Raw genomic sequence first — 21,768 nt, forward strand, 5'->3', positions numbered from 1 at the left:
AGCCCAGAAGTGGACACAGGACTCAAGGTGTGGCCTGACCAGTGTTGAGTACAGGGGAAGAATAACCTCCTTGTCCTACTGGACACACTGTTCCTGATGCAGACCAGGATGCCATTGGCTCTCTTGGCCACCTGGGCACACTGCTGGCTTGTCTTCAGCCTACTATCTACCAGTACCCCCAGGTCCCTTTCCTCCCGGCTGCTTTCCAGCCACTCTGTCCCTAGCCTGCAGCGTTGATTGGGGTTGTTGTGGCCAAAGTGCAGAACCCTGCACTTGGCCTTGTTCAGTCTCATCCCGTTGGCCTCTGCCCACCCATCCAGCCTGTCCAGGTCCCTCTGCAGGGCTCTCCTACCTTCCAACAGATCAACACCTGCTCCTAGCTTGGTGTCATCTACAAACTTACTGAGGCTGGACTCAATCCCCTCCTCCAAATCATCAGTAAAGATACTGAACAGGACTGGGCCCAGCACTGATCCCTGGGGAACTCCACTTGACTGGCTGCCAACTGGATGTGGCACCATTCACCACCACTCTCTGGGCTCTGCCATCCAGCCAGTTCTTGATCCAGCACAGAGGGAATCTGTCCAAGCCATGAGCTGCCAGCTTGGCTAGGAGCTTCTTGTGGCAGACAGTGTCAAGCTCTACACAACCTGCTATTACTTACCACGGGAAGATGACTGTTAATATTTTCTTCCTTCTATTAGAGTGAAAACAACAAAAGGTCCCAATGACTGCTCCTGGAGATGTAGATTTAGAGCATAACAAAATTTCTAAGTCTTTGTTACTCATTTTGCACAACATTTGTTTTCAGGAATTAATTCTTTGCTGACTTTAAATGAATGAGATAACATTGGCCTGAAAATAACTAAATAAATAATATGGGTTTAAAAGTTGGAAGTTTTAGAGTTCTTGGAAAATCTTGTTTGTTTGTTTTTCAACCCACTATCAATTTTCAGTGTGTATACCCAATATCACTTGATAAATTGCCTGGTACATTTCAACTGTAAGATAAACTTATGTTGATGACTCTCTCCACTCAGTCCAGTGTCAGTCACTACTTTTACCCATAGTGAAACCCAGAATACAGTGATTACCAACTATGTATAATTGTCACCATCTTCAAAACCATAGGAGCTCTTTTCAAATTCTTGATGGTTTAATTAATATTAAAATATTTGTCTATTTTCACCAAGAAAAGGTAACTTCAAAGCTTAATTGTCTTTTTCATCCTTTTGTCCTCTCCCTACTATTTCTAAGGAAAACTGTTGTTCTAGTATTTTTCATCTCATGATTCATTATACCACCTCCTACTGCCACTCTGATAACCTCCTTTGGCTTAAAGATGTCGTAAAATGAAATTAAATTGAAAAGCAGTGGAAGATTCTTGCAATTGCCTTTCAATTTCTGTGGTCTCTGAATTATTTGCCTTTAAATTTTCTACTCTTTGCCTGTGCTTTCCACTTTTCAGCTGTCAACCCAGCCTTTTCCCTTAAAGCTCTTTGTCAGTTCATAACTGATGGCACAATGAGGATTTACACACACACACACACACACACGCACGCACACTCTTTTTCTGCCAGTGCTACTCCCTTTTTCATTTCTGATACAACTGTAATAATAGTTGCTAATTGTTGGGCTTTTTTAAATTAGGAAGTGCTATAAATTCAAGTAGTAATTACTAAAATCTGGATTAAATTACATAGCCAGTTTTGCATAAGAAAAAGACAGACCATCACTCTTCAGATGTAGCTAATGTATTCAGCGTCATCACCTTCTAAACAAGAAAAGCTTTTGATTTTTCTGAAGGAGAGCCAGGTGATTTCTGTCTGTCCTTCATAGTAAATTTGATGTTTAAATTAGAAAACATCAGGAATCAGTGATTCATTGGCACATAAGGAACTCAGCAGGCATTAAAGGACAGTGTCCTAATTGACTGAGCTGTGTTTCAGATGCCCATTGATTAAAGTGCTGCAGAGGTGCTGCAACTGTGTCATTTACAGGCAAGACTGTTCAGAACAAAGATCACTCAAATACCTGGTTTTCAGCAAGCAGTAGATAGCTGCTGTTTGTGAAAGTATCCCCTTTCAGTTTTGATATTGCCTTTGGCTAAAATCAAATGATTCAAATGGGTGGAGAATTCTCTTACTACAGAGTGTAACACTGAAAGCACCTTCTGTGTTTGCAGGTCTATGCAAACTCTGCCTAGGTCTCATCCCCTCTTGGTAAGAAAATAAGTAAACAAAGTGCTTGGAAACTAGCAAGTAGAGAAAGAAGAGTTTTGTTCCTTTCACATTAAGCGTATCAAAGATGAAGCAGAGATACAATGTGCCTGGGGGTACAGATGGAGTTTCTGAAAAATCTTGCTTCTAAGGCCAGGCTAATTTTGGTAGTTCCTTCATGTGGATTGTAGTAAAACAGTCTGTTTCCTTTTTCTACCTCTGCCCTCCTTAGTAATCAGTCAATGAATGGTAGATAGTTCAGTTGACAAATTTAGTGACACGGAAGGACTTCTGATTTGATGGCAAACGTGCCATTTTAGGTAGTACGTATCTGTCCTTTTTTGACTTAACTGAAAAGTATTTACTAAAAGGCAGAGCTGGGAAAGAAACATTTCTGAGATTTATTAATGCCATGAGGAGGTTTATAGGAGAAACAAGTTCAGTTTTGCTTGGCTAAAGTCTATTTCAGTACTTATTTTTTACATACTGCTCTGAGGAGGTTTATTCTTTGTGTGTCACATTGCTATGGAGTTTATTTTGTGTAGGCATTCATCATTCTGTCCATTTGGGTAACGATGCTTCAGATTCACATCCATTTTTTTCTGTTTCTAGGCTGTGGATTTTTCACGTATATTAATTCTTTTGGAAAAAAGGCAATAAAAGTGTGAGAACACTCCTGTGCTGTTTTTGCTTCATATCTTGCTGTTGACTTGATCTAAAGTCCTCTGGGCAATGTAAGGAAATTCTGAGCTGGAGCAGTGTAAATTTTGCATACTGCAGCAGTTGAAACTTGGATTTTCATGGGAGGTCAGTTTAAACATGTTCATTAACATCTTTACTGGCTTCTATTTAATTTTTTTAAAAAATCAGAGAAGCCTACATAGTCATGTTTAGAAACTGCAGTTTCTTCAAATAAAAGCTTTGGGGAAAAAAAAAAAAACACCATTATTGGAATAGTCTTTCACATTAAATTGTTTATGCAAATAGAGCATCTGAGTAGTTTGTACTATGGGCAGCTTAGACTGTAAGCAATTTTCATTGCTTTCATTGCTAGAAAGTCTTTTGCTAGAGACGATGAAATGTGATAACGGTTAAACCAAGCACTTAATGCTAGTTTCGACTATGTGCTGACTGTTGTTAACAATTACAGTCAAACCAGTAAAAGAAGTAATGAAAACCTCAATAAATAGTGCTGCTTTCTTTTTTGACTATCAGCTGATATTTTTAATTCCAAGGCTCTAGTTGTAGTGAGCTTATAATCAGTACATAACCCAGTTAAAAAAAAAAAAAAATCAGCTGTTTCTCTTAAACAGTTGACTTAGCAAGGAACAATAAAGTATTGGAGTGATACAGTAATGTAGCTAACAATCAGAAAATAGTTACAATGCTACTTAATGCTCACTAAGAGTTAAATACAAGATCAAGCACGAGTCTTCGAACTAGGTGACTTGCAGTTTGAAAATACCCTTGAGTCAGGGTTCTCATATGTCTATGTGATATGTTACCCCAAAATGCATCACTACCTTCTTCAGTATTGATGAAGAATGTAGCTACAAATGCTCATGTAAGTATGGATTTGGAGACTGAACTGCCCTGAAGTTCATGAAGGCTTCCTAATATTTTTTTTTTAAGTTTGACATTAAGTGCCTAATCCATATTTAGTAATGCTTTACCACCCTAAAGAACTAAATCCCAAGTTTAATAGGATTGCTGTGACCTGTATTGTACAGTAGATAAAACTTAAGGACAAAAATAACTCCAGATCTTCTGGGAGAAGAGAAGTTGACAAAAAAGTCTAAGTGAAAATCTTGCAACATGGCCAAAAAGTGCAGTTACCTGCACTAGCACTATTCCCTATTGAGTTTGCATATAGTCTCTCAATCCTAAGCCTGTCAAGCTACCAGGAATACAGAATGCCGAAAAGGAGAAGCATAAACTTGGAGATTCCTGTAACTGAGTGGAAATAGAAGCCTGCCATTACTTCAGAACTTGAACTGCAACTTTTCTTATGATTATTAGAGTTTTCTTGAGTATTTAGTCATCTCTTTGTTGCTATTCTAATTCTTACACGGTATGCAGTAATGTAGGCCTGACTGGGGGACAGTTGTCTTCTTATGTCTCCTTGAATACCCTCCAGCAAAAATAAAGTGAATTTGCTATCAGTTAACACTGTCCATTATTCTGGTAGATAATCTGCACATTCCGTCTCGACTTTACAGCTTCCCTTTTTCTAGTGAAATGTCACATCAAATATAAGTACGTAAAGTTTACAGGTTTTTTGTTTGTTTGTTTGTTTGTTTAGTTTGGGTTGGTGGTTTTGGGCTTTTTATTGGGGGGAAAAAACAATGTTTACTGTGAAATAGTTTAATTCCTGCTTAGTTTAGTTACTGCACTCTTCACAGAGTCATAGGATGTTAGAGCAGCTGAAAGTAACCTCAAAAGATCATCCAGTCCATCCCCACTGCCAGAATAGCATCAGCAAGCCTTATGTCCCTTGATGTTCTGCTTCCCCATATCAACATTTTTGGCATTGGACTTTATTTGTTTAACCCAAAATTTAAGATGACTGATTCTAGTTAGTGTTAATCAGGGTCTATCATCATAGGATCCTGGCATTTTTGGCTGTAAATGGATGAAGCAACCACTTGAATTTGGCTTGAGGTGTTTTCATTTTGGCAGGTAGAGGAGAAGAGGAAGTTAATTCTGGTTTTGACTGCGGTCTCACAGGGTGTTGGGGGTCATTTGGGGGTTTGGTGGCTTTGTTGTTTTCAGCAAAAGCATTATTAAAATTGATACCTGTTTTTGTTATTTTACTGCTCATCTTCCCATTCCTTAGTATCTTAATTCTTATTTTTAAACTATTCTAGAAACCACAAAATCAGAGAATGGTAGGCTTTGGAAGAGACCTCCAGGAATTGTCTTACAGAACACTTCAAATTTAACTGAAGTATAATAACATTTTTAGTTATGAAAACTCATATAGCTGTGTGATCACATTCGTTTATTTTTGTTAGTAAGCTGTCCACTGTGCAAGGGATAGGATGTGGACAATGTGAAACCTTGAATACCAGTATCTTCACAGACTATTTAGCTCTTTATCCAGCCTTTTCATCTTTTAAGTTCTGCTGTTGAGACCTATTGTTTAAAATTGTGTATACTGTGTGGGGAAAAAAAGCAAAGGTTTAACAATAATTCATCGAGTGTTTTCTTTTTGACAAATACTTATGACTAACTTAGAACAATTCACTTAATTTTGAACATCAGAGTGAGACCTCTTCAGTAAATAATTCAGATGGTATATTTTTGATACCTTCATGAGGGTAATTTTTCTTAAGTTTGTAGAATAAGATAATTATGTAAAGCATTAGAATCTTACTCCCCAGTTCACTTTTTACTTTTGCACCATGAAAGAACATATTCCTAATTGCACCTTCTCTGTGAGGAACTTCTATATTAGATTGTTTTCTTCAGAATGCAGAAATTTCAAATAAGAATTCCTATTGGTATTATTACAAGAACTGTAAGTTAATGTGTATTAGTCACTAGGTGCTTTTTTATCATGCTGTGTTTTGTGTTGGATAGGTTGCAGCAGTCAGGTTTAATTGCCATGCTGAAAAACTTTCCATAAAAAGATCTAGTATTCAGCAGTGTTTAATCCTGCTGTTAATTGCAGACTGATTTAAAGATCTAATTGTGGTTAGATTTGTTTTTATATGTATCTGTGTGCCAGTCTGCTCCTGCAAAGGTAAAAACTAGGTACAAGTTGTCATTAATTCCATACACTAATTACATACATTAATTCAAAGCGCTAATTTCAGGACTTCCTGAGAAGGGCTTCTGTGAACAGATTATACAATTACCAAGTGCTTGATTATTAGAGAACTGTAATGTGGGTTTTTTTTTTTTTTTTTTTTTGTTGGTTGGTTGGTTTTTTAATTTGAAAATCTACTTCACAGTTTTACTCAGTCATTTACATCACTTCATCATCTCACCTTTTCTACAAGACTGAAAATGCATCTAATAGGAGTCTGTGCCCTAGTTTGAGGAGGTATTTAAGCTTGTGCATGATTGTACATATGTGAATAGTCCATTAAAGTCAGTAGGATTCTACTGTGTGCTTCATTGGCTGTCAAACATCTATTATGTCTCTGAAAGATAATAAACTTCCTTCTCAGCATGTTGCTTATGAAGATAAAAGTTATGCAATATTAGCCTGGAATACCTTCTACACTTCTCCATGATATACTTGCTTCCTTAAGAGTTGAACTTTTTTTCGCTTAATCTAAACTAATCAAACTTATTTTTGAGGGTAAGTTGAAAAAAAATATGTTAATTTCAAATGTATCAGCAACAGAGTTATAAGAGTATTTTATGTGAAGCAGCATTATATTTCCATACTTGGTAAGCTAATTTACACTTGCTGTTGTAGCACTGAAGAACAGTATTCCAGAATGCACTGCCTTCTAATGGAATACAAAATAATACTAAACTGAGATTTTGAGTATTTTGCTATCATAAGGAGGGAGGCACTGTATATGCGGTATCCTTGGTGTGTAGAAAAAATACAAAATGGCAAGAGATGGTACTATCATCTCACAAATATATACTCACTAAAAACTTTGTTGAAATAATTTGCCTTACATTTTTGTCGGTTCTTAAGTAAAAGTGAATGGGTGTTCAGGGAAGACTTGATTCTGTCTTAGAGTCAGGCTTGTTTCTATCCAGGAGAAGGCTAAGAGGCAATTTAGATGATAAGAAAGAGAATTTGCTGGACAGTTCTTTAACATAAGAAGTTTTAATGAGCTCAACTGAGATGGAAATTGGACCAATTCAGATAGGTAAGTCTCAGTTATTAAATAGGGCAATTAATCACTGAAACAGCTTGCGTAGGATGTGAAGCATTCTATATCAGTAGAAAGACTGTGTAAAATAGACTCTCACAGATAAACTAGAATTTACATACTTTGTGTAGAAATAGTTTGATGTTGTTTTACATAGCTCATTACGCATGACTGAAGTAATTGAAGGTAGGGTTCTCCACAAGTGCTTACATCATTTGAAATTTGTCTTTGTGGAAATAATATGCATTAGATGGCAGCAATTTCTTTTCTGCAAGTATTGTGAGAGTATCTTGTAACTGTATCATCATTTGCTGCTGTACATTTCAGTTAGAATGTTGTGTGTTTTATTTTTGTCATCTCTACCTCTGTTCCAGGTACAGGACAAATTTCGTTTGGACCTGTCTGATGAAGAAGCTGTGCATTATATGCAGAGTCTAATCGATGAAAGTGTCCATGCCCTCTTTGCAGCTGTGGTGGAACAGATACACAAATTTGCACAGGTGAGATATTTTATCAGTAGGTGGTCTCTGGAGGCAGAGTAAAGTGACAGATTGTAAGAGGTAAGTTCAAAACTTTGTTGCTTACGATGTTTCAAATAATTTGCAAATAAGTTAAAAATGTGTTCATGCTACAAGAACTGGTGAGCAAGCTTTTAGTAGTCCTTGAAAATTTTTTTCACACACCTTAATAATCATGCTAAGTGGGACATCAGTTGGAAAGCTGAAGTTCTGAGATAAGGATCTGGAACTGCCTTAGCTTTTGTTCCCAAAGTAAATGAATGAAAATAAACTTTTCATTCTTACCTTTGCTAGACTTCCTTGCCTGTGCATTGCAGTGAGTTATTTTAATCATTAATAGACACAGCAACTTGTATCACAGGGCACATGGATGCTGCTCATAACAGCATCTGTGTCTTTTGCAGTGCTGACTGTACCCCAGAACATAGGACCCAGTGGTTATGTGTTGCGGAGGGCAGTAATAATTCGTGGCCGAGTCGAGAATTTATCAAAAATAGATATTTTTTATTTTTACAAAACCCGCCCCCACAACTATATATACAAAGATTAATTTCGTTTGATAAACAGGTTAAGTTGCATGAGAATTCTACAAGGATACCATTAATAATCTGACTATATATATTTGGAAGTCAGTTTTTGGAAAAGGACTCAGCTATTAATTAATAGCGGTTTCTCACTAAATTAAGCTAAGCCAAATAACTCACTCAGGCTGGCTCGTGCGGTCTGTCTTCCTCCTCCAGCGGCTGCAGGAGTCGTTAAGGGTCGTTAGGCAGACAAAGGTGTGTGCCTAACAGTAAAGCAAATCCTTAGTCTCTCTGCAGTCCAGGCACAGGAGAGTGAGCGAACTCGTCCAGGCACACGCAAAATCCAAAACGGGAACCCCAAAGGCGGGAAGACCCCCAATATTTATACCCTTCGCTAGACAAAGGGCAGAGTTACCACACTTTAGGCGCGAAAGCGCACGGCCAATCCCAGCCTGGCTCCAGCGCGGGAACTCACGGGGCAGTCGCCGCCCCCTTCTCGGCTGCAGGGCAGGCGAGGGGGGGGGAAACCAGGCGGCTTTTCCCCTTTCCCCCCGAAGACCGGGCAGGAATGGAATTTAGGGGTACAGGACTCCAGGACATCCCACCCCGGCGGTAATGAGCATCTTTGTCTAGAACTTGAGTGAGAGGTGATCCCCCTTCAATTTAGGAACCTATTAATATATATATATGGCTTAGCCTTTTCCAACATTAACAATAGGTAACACATTAATCACCCCAACAATATTTAACAATACTTAACAAGGCTTAACAATAGCCCAAACAGTATTAATAAAGCTACACAGTCAATTTGAAGATTGCTCTGTTCCTGGTAGAGCAACCAAGTTCATGGCAGAGCCTTAGATGCTCTGAGTCCATGGCTGGAGGTCACAGTCCGTGGGTCCTGATGCCATCATCCACTGGCCACCCCGGTGATATGACTCCATCTCTCGTGTAGCTGGTTCTCCTTTTCCCAGGTGCTGGTCAGGTGGTCAGCAAATGGTCCTCTGCCTCGACCTTAACCTGTAAGGAGACAAAATCTGCCTCGGCCTATAAAGGCCAGGCTTGACAATTAATAATTGGGGACGATCCACCGTGCACTAATCCGGTGGCCTTTTGTACTGGGGCAGGTGGTCAGTGACCACGTGGCTCACCTAGGCAGCAGGTCTTTATTCTGGGGGCTTCTGTAGCTCTCCCCGTGACTGCTGACCATTAAAAGCTGCCGAGCCACTATTACACTAATTCAGTGTTTTGCCTCCCGTGTGGGAGACGAGAAAGGGTTAACCTTTCTGTCTGGGGACGAGCTGCAGTTCCCAGCGGGGGGGCTGCCGCTTCTGGGCGAGCCGCTCTGGGAGCCACCGCTGGGCGAGCCGCTGGCCCTGGGTTTCTCACGGCTGCCTCTGGATTTTGCAGCCGATTTCTGAAGGCACCGCACTAGATCCTTCAGCTGCCAGTCTGCCAGCTGCCTTAAAACAGTCTTTGGTACCCCTAAAGTCAGGGCTTGTCTATACCAACTGTTCTTTTCTCTGGGTCTCCAGTCACTCTGTGGGTCTCTGCCCCTTCCCCTCGGGGAGAAGCCTGAAGGACCGGTCCCCCTGGGGGGGCAGTCCTGCACTGGCCGGACCTGCCTGTGCAGAGTCCTGGGATTTTCGGGGGGAGAAGCACGAGACTGTCTCTCCCCACCCCCTTTTCCTTCAGGAGACCCAAACCCAAACTGCAGCCCGTGGGCATTCAAGTCAGTTAACAGTTCAGCCCAAGTCATTACGTGCTCTTTAGCACCATCGTTCTCTGCATTTTCTCCAAGCACACATTCAATTTTCTCAACATTCTTCATTAGTTGGATTTGCAGAGTTGCTGGCAAACCCTTCATAATAGGGTGCAGTCTCTCCGGGTCCACAGGGGCATAAAATGGGCAATCATAATGTCCCTTATCATAGATAGCCTGGACACAGGCAAGTCTGCGGAGAGCAGTGATGAGCTCAGAGGAGCTGGTGACCTTTAGTTCCGTCGGCTCCCCCCGGTAGGCTGGGCGGACACTGCTTGCCCAGTAGGCTATCCGAGCGGTGAGGCTGTGTGTCCCCTCGGGTTCACGTGTCAGGAACACATCGTCCCCCCAGTCTCCAGCAGCTTCCTGCAAGTCTAGAAGGACCCGGTCCCCACCGGCTCGGGACACTCGATACACATAGTCAGCGACTGAGTCCCCAGGATCTCTCGCATATTTGACTTGTAAGTCACTGAGCTGTGCATCTGTGAACTGTTTTTTGATCACGGTGGTCCCTGCAGCGCCTTTCCTGCCCTTCACGGACTCAATCCTTATTACCGGCAGGACGTGCTTCTGCACCGCGGCGTCCTCCTCACCGGAGCTCTCTTCACCGCTAGCTACGGGAGAGTCCGGTCGGGACCTGCGCTTTCTGCGTGGCTTTGAGGCTTTCTGCTGCACCGAGGCATGTGCAGAGGAATTCTCTGAGTCTCTGGCAGAGTCTTTTGTGCCTGGTTTCGGGGAACTCCTCTCCCCCGAAGAGCCCCTCGGGGCATTCTCTGCCTTTCTCCCCGATTCCCGCGAATCACTCCATTCAAATTCAGACACGGAGACCGAAGAGGTGGTGTCTGCAGGCGTTACAAGCCTTTCTTTCATCCGGGCAGTCAGTGCCGCGGTCAGGCTCTTTGTCTGCGCCAGCATGCTTTCCCAGATACTTTGGCTCTTAGCTTTTTCTGCTAATAAGTCCTTTTCCAAGGCCTGAATTATTTTTTCATAATTTTCAAATTCGGCCAGAGTCTGGGTCACGACTGACCCCAGAACAACAGAGAAATGCTCCGTTGGAGACTCTGTAATCACAGGGTCTGAGCGCTCAGCTAATTTTCCCAGGATTTTCTCCGGATTTTTACAATTTTTCTGAGCCCAAATTAAATCAAGACCTGTGATTAGGCATCCCTTTTCTTGTAGAAATTCTATGATTGAACTACCCTGCATACACTGCGCCATAATGTTGCGGAGGGCAGTAATAATTCGTGGCCGAGTCGAGAATTTATCAAAAATAGATATTTTTTATTTTTACAAAACCCGCCCCCACAACTATATATACAAAGATTAATTTCGTTTGATAAACAGGTTAAGTTGCATGAGAATTCTACAAGGATACCATTAATAATCTGACTATATATATTTGGAAGTCAGTTTTTGGAAAAGGACTCAGCTATTAATTAATAGCGGTTTCTCACTAAATTAAGCTAAGCCAAATAACTCACTCAGGCTGGCTCGTGCGGTCTGTCTTCCTCCTCCAGCGGCTGCAGGAGTCGTTAAGGGTCGTTAAGGGTCGTTAGGCAGACAAAGGTGTGTGCCTAACAGTAAAGCAAATCCTTAGTCTCTCTGCAGTCCAGGCACAGGAGAGTGAGCGAACTCGTCCAGGCACACGCAAAATCCAAAACGGGAACCCCAAAGGCGGGAAGACCCCCAATATTTATACCCTTCGCTAGACAAAGGGCAGAGTTACCACACTTTAGGCGCGAAAGCGCACGGCCAATCCCAGCCTGGCTCCAGCGCGGGAACTCACGGGGCAGTCGCCGCCCCCTTCTCGGCTGCAGGGCAGGCGAGGGGGGGGGAAACCAGGCGGCTTTTCCCCTTTCCCCCCCGAAGTCTGGGCAGGAGAGGAATTTAGGGGTACAGGACTCCAGGACATTATGTGATCTTCCATCCCCTATGTCTCTCAGAGACTTCAGTCTAGAGATCCTGACAGATAATGCAGTTGTTCAGAGTTGAGGCTGTAGGGTGTGGGTGGTGCAGTGGATATTTGGCTTCTTGCAGGAAGCGTGCAGTGGTGAGATGTCTAATCGTCAAGGAGCTGTTGGAGATCAGTAAACTGTACAATGTCAGGGCTGACAAGAAGAAAATTGACCAGGTATTTCACAAGGCTATGAGAATAGAAGAGCCTGAATTTCCAACCGCACTGAGGGAGGGGTGAGAATACATTCTGCTTGTTAAGAAATAAGAGAATTCCAATGTAGTGATGAATGGAACCTGCATGGATTTATAAATGAGAAAGCAACAGTTGACCAGCCCGATAACCATTGTGATGGTTTGGGTGTTACTTGCCCCCCCCCACACACACACACTTTGGAAATCACCCGGACAAGACTCAGCTGGCTCTGGAAATTGAATGAAGCTTATTATTTACAGTTTAGCAGAATATACAGGCAGATATTTTCAGTTATATACAGTTATATACAGAAATATACAAGGTAAAAAGAAATACAGAAACACAACACTCCTCCCAGAAACCTGAGTCCCCGGGAGGGGCTCCCAACTGCCCCTTCACCTTCCCCCTACCCCTCTCAACCTTACCCCAGTCCCAGGGAAGAATAGAGGTTCAGCCAGGGGCTTGGGAAGTAAAATGGATTAATTAAAGAAACAGCAGAGAGGCTAGAGAGAGAGATGCAGCTCAGCCAGTTCCCCAGCAGAAGTAGAAGCGAGTGTCTTATCTTTGCTTTTTGCTTTTTGTTTTTATACATCTCAGCAAGCCAGTGAGTGAGGAAGACATCAGCCTTGTTGTTCTTTCACAGCCTGTAATCTAGTTCTTCTCACCAAAACATTCAAGCTAGGCTCAAACTAGCACAGACAGGATAAAATTGCTAGTTCAGTGAACTGAAGATATTCTTTACTGTGTGTTTTGGAAGGCTTTGACACTGTCTTCCATAATATTCTCATAAACAGACTGATACTACATAGACTAAAGAACTGGGCACTGACATGTGTTGGAAACTGATTGGGTTAGAGACTTGTAATGAGAGACAAGAACTCATACGAGGAGGCCAGTCACTAGTGGTATACTCCAGGGAATACAGAGACCATTAATGACCTGGATGATGGGGCAAATTGCACCCTCAGCACATTGACAGACAATGGAGAATTGGGATGAGTAGCTGACACATCAGAAGCGTGTGCTGCCATTCACAGGGACCTTGACTGGATGGAAAAATGAGCACACAGGAACATCATGAAGTTTACCAAAGGGAAATGCTAAGTACTACACTGCCTTTAGAGTAACCCCATGCCCAAGTATGGGCAAGGAGGGATGGTGATGAGGTGGGAAGCAACTTTACAGAAAAAGCCCTGAGGGTTTGGTAGATAAGTTGCACATGATGGTGGCCACTATCAGTGCTCAATGGATCAATGCCTGAATGGAAATCAGTGGCAAGTGGCATCTCTGAGAGGTCCATACTGGGAGCAGTATGGTCAATGGTGTAGTGAGATTGATGAGTGCACCTTCAGCAAGACTGAAGGTACACTAAGCTGAGTAGTGCAGCTGACACACCTGAGGAAAGGGAATGCCATCCAGAGGAACCTGGACAAACATGAGAAGTGGGTCTGTGTGAGAACCTCATGTGATTCAACAAGAGCAAATACAAGATTCTACATCTGATTCAGGACAACCCCTGATACTAGTGCAGGCTGGGCAATGTGGAGAACTTTGGGGTTCTGGTGGGTTAAAAGGTGGAGATGACCTAGCAGTGTTTGCTTGCAGCAAAGAAAGCAATCTCTGTCCTGGGCCTTCTTAAAGGCAGTGTGGCCAACAGGTTCAGACTAGGGGATTCTGGACCTTTCTGTTCCCCTACTTGACTCTGGTGAAACCTCACCTGCAGTATTGTTTCCAGTGCAGGAAAGTCATGAATCTGTTGGATCAGAGGGCTGGAACACTTCTATAAAGGAATGCTAGTTGAGTTGGGGTTGTTCAGCCTGGAAAAGTGAAGGGTCCTTGGAGACCTTATTACAGCCTTTCGGTGTTTAAACAAGGAGTACAGGAAAGGTGGAGAGAGACTTTTTAGCATGGCCTCTTGTGACAGGAGATGGGGTGATGCTTTTATGCTAAAGGAGGGTAGATATAAAGAAGACACTTTTTTACAGTGAAGTAGTGAAAGAGTAGCACACGTCTACAGAGATTATGTATAATCTGTCTCTAGAAACATTCCAGAACAAGATGGACAGGGTTCTGAGCAATCTGATCTAGCTAAAGATATCTCTGTTCACTGCATAGCATTGGACTTTAAAGGTCTCTTCCAGCATAAATCCATGATACTGTTCACTTATTTGCCCTGCATATGAAGTATAATAGCACACAGTATGATCTCCATGACCTTCCCCAGCACAGAAGGTCAGACTGGCAGCTCTGTAATTCCCTTTATATTCTTTCCAGCCCTTCATATAGATGAGACATCACATTGGCTAAATTGCAGTCAGCTGAGATCTCTCCAGCTAGCCAGTGCTTCTGATAAGTGATGGAAAGTGACTTAGTGAACATTTCACTAGCTCCAAGCCCAGTACCCTCAGATGTACACCACCTGGCCCCATCTGTGTCAAAGGGGCGTAACAGTTCATTAGCCAACTTGTCTTGTGTTATGAGGCCTTCATTCTTCTCCCTATTCTTATCTTTCAGCATATGGATACAGATATCCATCAAACAATTGGTCTTACTACTAAAGTCTATTGAAGCTGTTGAACATTTCAGCCTTTTCTTCATTCTGTGCTGTGTTTCCCCCTGTATCATGACCTTCCCCCTTCATAAATTCCCCTTCATTAGTTTTAGGTGACTGCCATACTCTCCCAGGTAATTAGTGCATTTGTGAAGTTAACAGCTCTAATTCAAAGTTCAAGGGTTGGTTTAAATGACCTTTGCTTCTTTTTGGACTTGTTCTTCCTTGACCTTCCTTCAGCACTTAGAACTGCTTTTATAACAGCAAGACAAGAGTTGTTCAGGATATCGAAAATTACCCAAGTATTTAAATCTCTTGCTTTTAGCTCCCAAAATGGTGTGTTAGATAGCAGGCACTGACTGCTTTTTACATTTGTATTTTGGGAATTAAAAAGCAAGCCCACAGTGGGAATTGCACTTTGGATGCCAAATAAGCAGATGTGAGAACCACTTTTGCAGACCTGATACAATTACCTTCCTTTTTTTTTTTTTTTTTTCCTTACCTCTCCAGCAGGATGATGTCCAGTTCCATCATGCAGACTTTGGGGTGTGGTGGTTTAGGTGTTCCCCGCCCCCCCACACTTTAGAAGGTACCCAAAGTAGACTCAGCCGGCTCTGGGAATATAAATGAAGCTATTTATTTACAGCTAGCACAATATACAGCAGTTATTTACAATATATACAGAAATATACAAAAATATACAAGGTAAAAATAATACAGAAACACAACTCCCCTCCCAGAAACCTGAGTCCCCAGGAGGGGCTCTCAACCACCCCTGCACCTTCCCTCTGCCCCTCTCAACCTTACCTCAGTCCTAAGGAAGAATAGAGGTTCAGCCAAGAGGTTAAGAAGCAAGGTTAGTGGCAGGCAAGGTTAGGGAGATGCAGCTCAGTCAAAGCCCAGCCCCAAAGTGAAGGCAAAATGGCGAGAGTGTTATCTAATGTTTACATTCTTCTTCAGCAAGACTCTGAGGGAAGGCGACATCACCATTGTTTTCCTTTTTCAGCCTATCGTCTAGTTTTTCTCACCAAAACATTCTAGCTTGCTTCAAACTAGCACATGGGGCTGTTTTCCTTGAGACTCTGAACTCTCCTCTGACATGCACTGCTTCTGAGTTTACTATCTGTGCACTTTTAGCTTTTTTTTTTTTTACTTTCAAAATTGGGTGCCTAGACTGAGAACAGAAGTGTATTGCTTTGCAAGTGCTTAAGTCATCTTTTGATGTCAGATTCTTCTGTGTGTTTTGGAGTTTGCTTTATTGCCTTTGGTCATGTTTTGTAAACAGTTATGCTCGCAGGCTTACTCCTGCAGGAACACTGGATGCTTTAAAATGTGAATAGGATACAAAAAGAATAGTCACAAGTAGTAGTTGACAAGTCTTAGGATCTGAGCTCTGTATTAAAAAAAAAAATTACAAGCCAATCCATCAAAATACAGTGTAAATAACATCTATTCTCTTTATATTACAAGTGAGATAAGCTACATTTTAGTGATATTTATTACTTCTTTGGTCAAAATCATCTTTTCTCCGATGAGCTCTTAAGAAGGTGCTGCTAGTCTTCACTGAGTCTGTAAATCATGGAACAATTGAACAATTAATGTATCATTGAATTTGCTGTAAAGGGGTCATCTTACACAGTGGCCAGTTGAAGCTTTCAGTTTGTTCATATATAGTGCTGCATTGAATTGCCAGCATCTTTGTGCTTAGTTGTAATATGAGTTGCCTGGTAAAAAAAAAAAAAAAAAGCAACTAAACAAACTCTGGACAGATCTTATGACATGTACTTAAACGGTAGATTTTTTGACCTGTTGCCATCCATTCTTTCATTTGACATACTCTCCCATTTGTTGTTGTTTGACAGTGGGTATTTGCTCTACACTACCCACTACAGCAGTTAAGAGCTTTTTAATAAGGTTTGCTGTTTTGGTAACAGTTGTGTATCACCTTCCTGTATGCCACTCTGTAGTTAGTGAAACTCTTCTGGGTACTTTGGCTTCAGTTTGATACTGTTTTTTTGTAACACTGGTGTAAATTGAGTTTAGTTCAAAGCAGTGTTTTTAAGCATTTAGATTCTAATCTGTTACTAATTTATTATCAAATACTTTTGAGACCTTTTTATGTAATACTTTTTAAAACTGTTACCTCAAGAGTAAATAATATTTAGAATAAATTATTGGTGTACAATAATGTTTAAGAGGAAAGTACTTTGTCCTATGAAAACTCTATAGTCATTTTTCCCTTGAATATTTTTTATTTTAGCAGCATTGTTTATTGTGAAGAAAGAAATAGTCCCCAAGTGAAATGACTCATTTCACATTTTATTTCCTTTGTAAATTGACAAATCAGTTGCAATAAAGTGTGAAGTGTTAAAGTGGAGATGAAAAAAGTGGAAGCTTGGAGGATAAGGAGGTGTCCCACATAAAATGCAAATGCAGAATTTGGTATTGTATTAATGCTCAGCTGTTGTCTGCTTAGGAGCAAACTGAGTCTACACTGCAAGTTAAAATATCTCCAAGTTATGGTTTTAGTGCTACTGCATCCCAGGGTGCAGCTGTGGTTCTTTCCCTTCAAGATTAAGCTTCTGTTTTCCTCCTGTTGGATGCCCCAATGAAATCTGCCAGTGAGATTGTATAGATTAGGTCAAACCATTTATCAAGGGATTGGTGGAGTTGTTTTCAATGCTGTTTGTTCTTCTGAAAGATTGTTAAAGTCTCATGCTTTAAAGCATTTTACTATGCTTTTAAACACAGAGATCAATTCACACATAATTGCTGTTCTTTGATAGTAAATCAAATAAATGCTGTGTTGTTTTTTTGTTGTTTGTTTTTTTTTTTAGTATTGGAGAAAATAAACGTTTTGCCTGCCTGTGGTGGAAACAAGCATATGCTCACGACTTTCTCAAGCCCCTGTGGACTTCACAAGCAGTTTTGGACTGCAACAGCTGCAGGTTTGATTGTGTCGAAAATTGAGGGCTCAAGAGGTAGAGGTGCTTTATGAGTCTGTGTTCACTGAAGGTTTCAAAGCAACCATTTTTTAGAAGAAAATGGGTTTTAATACCATCTTTGGAGCTCGGATGCTGTGGCATTTCTGAATACATTTAAGTTTCAAAGGTTGAAGTAAGCAACTTCCTCTCAAGCCAAAGATAACTGGAAGAGGCTGTATTTGATGGTAAATTCTTGTACCTGTTAATATATTTTCTTATTTTAAAATAGAAATGATTGCTGTAGTGAACACAAGTGTGTGCAGAGTTACAGGTGTAAGACTACAGTTTCCTTGCAGAAAACCAACAAAATTATGTTAGTCTCCTCCCTTCCCTTCCCACTGGCTTTGTTCCTTGAGTGAGTTTTAAATATAATTTGTATGATACTTATTCCCTGGCTTAGGCAATGTTATCCTTTGGAAAGGACAATCATTTCTTCTCTGCTTACAAAAATGTTTTTAAGTGATAAGTTAACCAGCTGTAGGAAGCCAATTATATCACTAACAGGCTCAGCAACAGGAATGTTCAGTGAGCTATCTGGTATTTCACACTTTAACTCTGAATGTTTTCTGTACAGTGATTATATATTCTTGTTTCTAATAAACTCTTTGTTGTTGCAGTCATGAGTGTTACATTTAGAGGAGGATAAATTTCACAAAAACAGAGAGTCACAGACTGGTTTGGGTTGGAAAGTACCTTAAAGTTCATCTAGTTCCAACTCCCCAGCCCTGGGCAAGGACTCTTTCCACTAGGCCAGGTTGCTCAAAGCCACATCCAACCTAGCCTTGAACATTTTAATTTGATAAGAGATTAATCCCTTTGTCTTCTAACCAATGCTCAGAGATAAGAGCGGCTTGGGGAGGCTGGACTTAACAGATGCCAATTATTGCTGTGACTGTAGGATGAACACAGAAGCACTAGGTCCACCAGTAGGTCCAGCACATTGAAAAGAAGCAGTCAAGCACACAAGCAGTATGGATTATTACGCAACATAAATCGACTAAACCATAGATTTGCTGTATGTCTCTAAAGTACAGTTGCAATCACAAATGGTCTCCTGGTGAAGCAGCTGGTGTACCAGGTCACAGATCTTAGCAAAATCCACTCCTTTTTGGAGGTATGAGGGAGACAAACCCATTGATCTCTGTCTTTAGGTGTCACACTCTAAATCCCATCCAAATGAGATATGAAATCAGGGTACTATTTATACCTCATTATGTGCTGTTGTGCAGTGTGTGGGTGGGACAGTAGTCAAGTTATTGTAATTCCTGGTGGTCATCAGTTGTTCCTTTATCAGTTACCTAAGACATTTCTTGGATTGTCACGGAGGGGTATTCTGCCTCCCACGCTGATTGTGGCGGAGAGGAGAAATTAATTGGTGTGAGATAATATTCTATAAAAATATGTATTTATTAAAATCAATATTCTGAACTCTCACCACCCCCAAACACTGTATTTAATATTAAAAGGATTCTACATGGTTATGAAAACATTCTAGGATTAATCTCAACAGTAACTTGTTAATAACTAACAAACAGTTCAAACTATAAACAGAGAGAGGATTTTTCTCCGTGGCTTAATACCGTTTGGTGTCTATATACTATTCGCCCAGCAGAGTGGGCTGGAAACTCTTTTATGCTTAATGGCAGAGGCAATAGATATTACAGAGGCATTAAAGCATTCATTCACAACTCTGTATTAATTATCAGTCACCCTCCAGGGCTATGTCACAGCCCATTACTAATGTCCAAACTTTAGGGGAGCTTTGCCTGTGGACTTTGAGGCTGGAATCCTCCCGGCTTCTGGGGAACGGAAAATCCTCCTGGCTTCTGGGGAAAATGATGGTCTCTGACCTTGTTCCCCAGGAGAAGAATGCAATCTCTGCCTTGGTGCTGCTGGCTTCTTCTGGATGCTCTGTTCAGGGACTGTTGGCAGGATCTCATGTGCAGAAGGCAGGATGTCGTGCTGTCTCAGCACGATGTGACACTGGCTAGCAGTCCAATCGTGTGCAGACAAGTGGGTCTGCTTCCTGGTAACTCAGCAGCAATGGTGGCTACCAGGCAATGATAATACAGCGGGCATACAATAGGGTGCAAAAGCTGCTCGGGAGTCTGAGCTCTGTAGGTAAAGGCAGGTAATACAGGATTTGGTCCTGATAACTCACCACAATGGTGTGCAAGTGTGCACAGCTGGCTGGGAGACTATGGGAGATTCTGTCTCTGTAATAACAGCAAAACAAGTAGGCATACAGTGCTGGTGAGTCTGAGCCTAATAATGAGTGAGCGAGCGAGCAAGGCAGCCTGTGCTAGCAAGTGAGTGTGAGCAGGGGAATCCAAACATGTTGTTTATCTGTGTGCCCCTATTTATTAATTGTGGGCCGAGATTAATGGCCCCTTGGCCACTAGAATAACCAGTCAGGTTGGCAGTCAGCCAAACAATACCACAATAGGCAAAAGGCACTTGCCTGGACTTTCTCCAAATATGGTGAATCACATGGGTTTAGCACTAGGCAGGCATGAGCTAAGCGTGTAGGGGCTTGCACAACATGTTTAAAACCACATTATACAACATAGACACTAGGCAGGCCAGACTTTGTGGCATCAGGTCTATTGTGCCCTTTTTATCCATTTAATGTATTTACCTCTGGTTTCGGTCAAAAAACATGTCCAGGCAGGGCAAGACATAAGCCTATTTTCGGGCCTTCGAGCCCTCCACAACATGGGTTTGGTGTAACTCTTCTGGTCAGCAGTGTTGTAGGTGGTAAGTGGAAGAATGGGATGGTGCCCCTCAGTTCTCCGCAGTACCATGGCAACACAGACCACCTAATCTCCACCCTGTCACTGCTCAGGTCATCATGTGTACCATGTTGGTAATTTTCAACCATTTTATGGTCATCACCAGTGAGGTATTCTCCTGATACATGGCATACCATAGGATTGTGTTCTTAAATCCTGGCTTTCTGCAAATATTTTTATTTCTCAGTTTGCTTGCTCAGAAATAAGGCCACTGGTAAAATTACTTTTGTGCCATCTGTTGGGTCCATAATAAATCTGTTTTGAACGATCAGTGTAATTAACTCTTCATAAGTCTGTGGATCTCTTCAAGGGGACTTTCACATTGTAGTACTTTTTAATGACTCAGGAAGAAATCCTTCACTATTATGAATGTAAAAAAGACTCAATTGAATCTGAATCTGACTGATCTTTGTCAATTAGTCTTACAGTGTGCTGCTGCTTCTAGCAAACACCAGAAGAATTTTGATGGAGGAAAGTCCACTAGTGGTGTGGTGGTCCCTTAGTTACTTAAGCACTACGCAAATTTGCTAGATAAGCACCACACTGGTTCAACTCCTCTATACCTGATGTGTGACTTAGATGAGGTGTATGACCCTACCTAATTAGTATTTGTATTAGTTGGCAAAACAGTACCACAGAGGATCCATGACAATAGCTCTTACCTTTAGCTGACTCTGCTTTGGAGAAGTAGTAACTCATTTTCTTGTGGGTTTCATTTGGTCTTGGTTCATTGGGAAGAAGTGCATATTTTTGTTATTGCCTCCATTTTCTATGAACTCATTCTTCATACAGTACTCTGTAGTATCTTTTAAGGACATTTCTGAGAGCATGAGTTTCTCAGATGTTCAGGGAAAATTCTACCAATTTTTTTTTTTTAATAATTTTTTTAAGGGGGATCTGGAGTGCTCACACAATTTTGATTTGTGTGATGTAGAATCATAGAATTACAGAGTGGTAAGGGTTGGAAGTGAGGGGGTTGGCAGAGGAGAACCTCACCTGGCCTACTGAACACCCTCTTTTTAATGCACCCCCAGACACCATTGGCCTTCTTGGACACAAGAGCACATTGCTGTCCCATGCATAATTTATGGTCTCACTATGACTCCATGGTTCTCCTCCATGGAGCTTCTTTCCAGCACTTCAGCCCCTAGTGCATGATGGTATTCCTCCCCATGTGCAGGACTCTACACTTACTGAACCTCAATAGATTCTCCTTTGTCCAGTTCTCTGCCTGTCACAGATGGGGTTTCTCAGTGCCTATGCCTGGTTTGGCGGAGGGGAGAAATTAACGCGAGAGGATATTTATAAAAATATATATATTTATTAACTTCCAATGTTTCAACTCTTGCCACCCCCAACCACTGAACTTTAATATTACAGGGTTCTTTACACTGTTATGAAGACATTCTAGGATATAAATCTACAGAA

The 21,768-nt window shown here is 41.4% G+C and overlaps 1 protein-coding gene across 5 annotated transcripts in view; it reads left to right on the forward strand.

The window, feature by feature from the left end:
• PIK3C3 (phosphatidylinositol 3-kinase catalytic subunit type 3) overlaps window positions 1–18,164 on the forward strand; it is a 145,378-nt gene extending 127,214 nt beyond the window's left edge. For all 5 annotated transcript variants that reach the window (XM_064176495.1, XM_064176494.1, XM_064176490.1 and 2 more), the window contains 2 exons: window positions 7,435–7,560; window positions 17,402–18,164. In XM_064176495.1, the coding sequence (XP_064032565.1) occupies window positions 7,435–7,560; window positions 17,402–17,416 (141 nt within the window). In that variant the 3' untranslated portion in view covers window positions 17,417–18,164. The remainder of the gene's footprint in view (window positions 1–7,434; window positions 7,561–17,401) is intronic.
• The last annotated feature ends 3,604 nt before the right edge of the window (window positions 18,165–21,768 follow it).

The sequence above is a fragment of the Pogoniulus pusillus genome, chromosome Z (assembly GCF_015220805.1).
Source record: "Pogoniulus pusillus isolate bPogPus1 chromosome Z, bPogPus1.pri, whole genome shotgun sequence".
In the NCBI taxonomy this organism is placed as follows: domain Eukaryota; kingdom Metazoa; phylum Chordata; class Aves; order Piciformes; family Lybiidae; genus Pogoniulus; species Pogoniulus pusillus.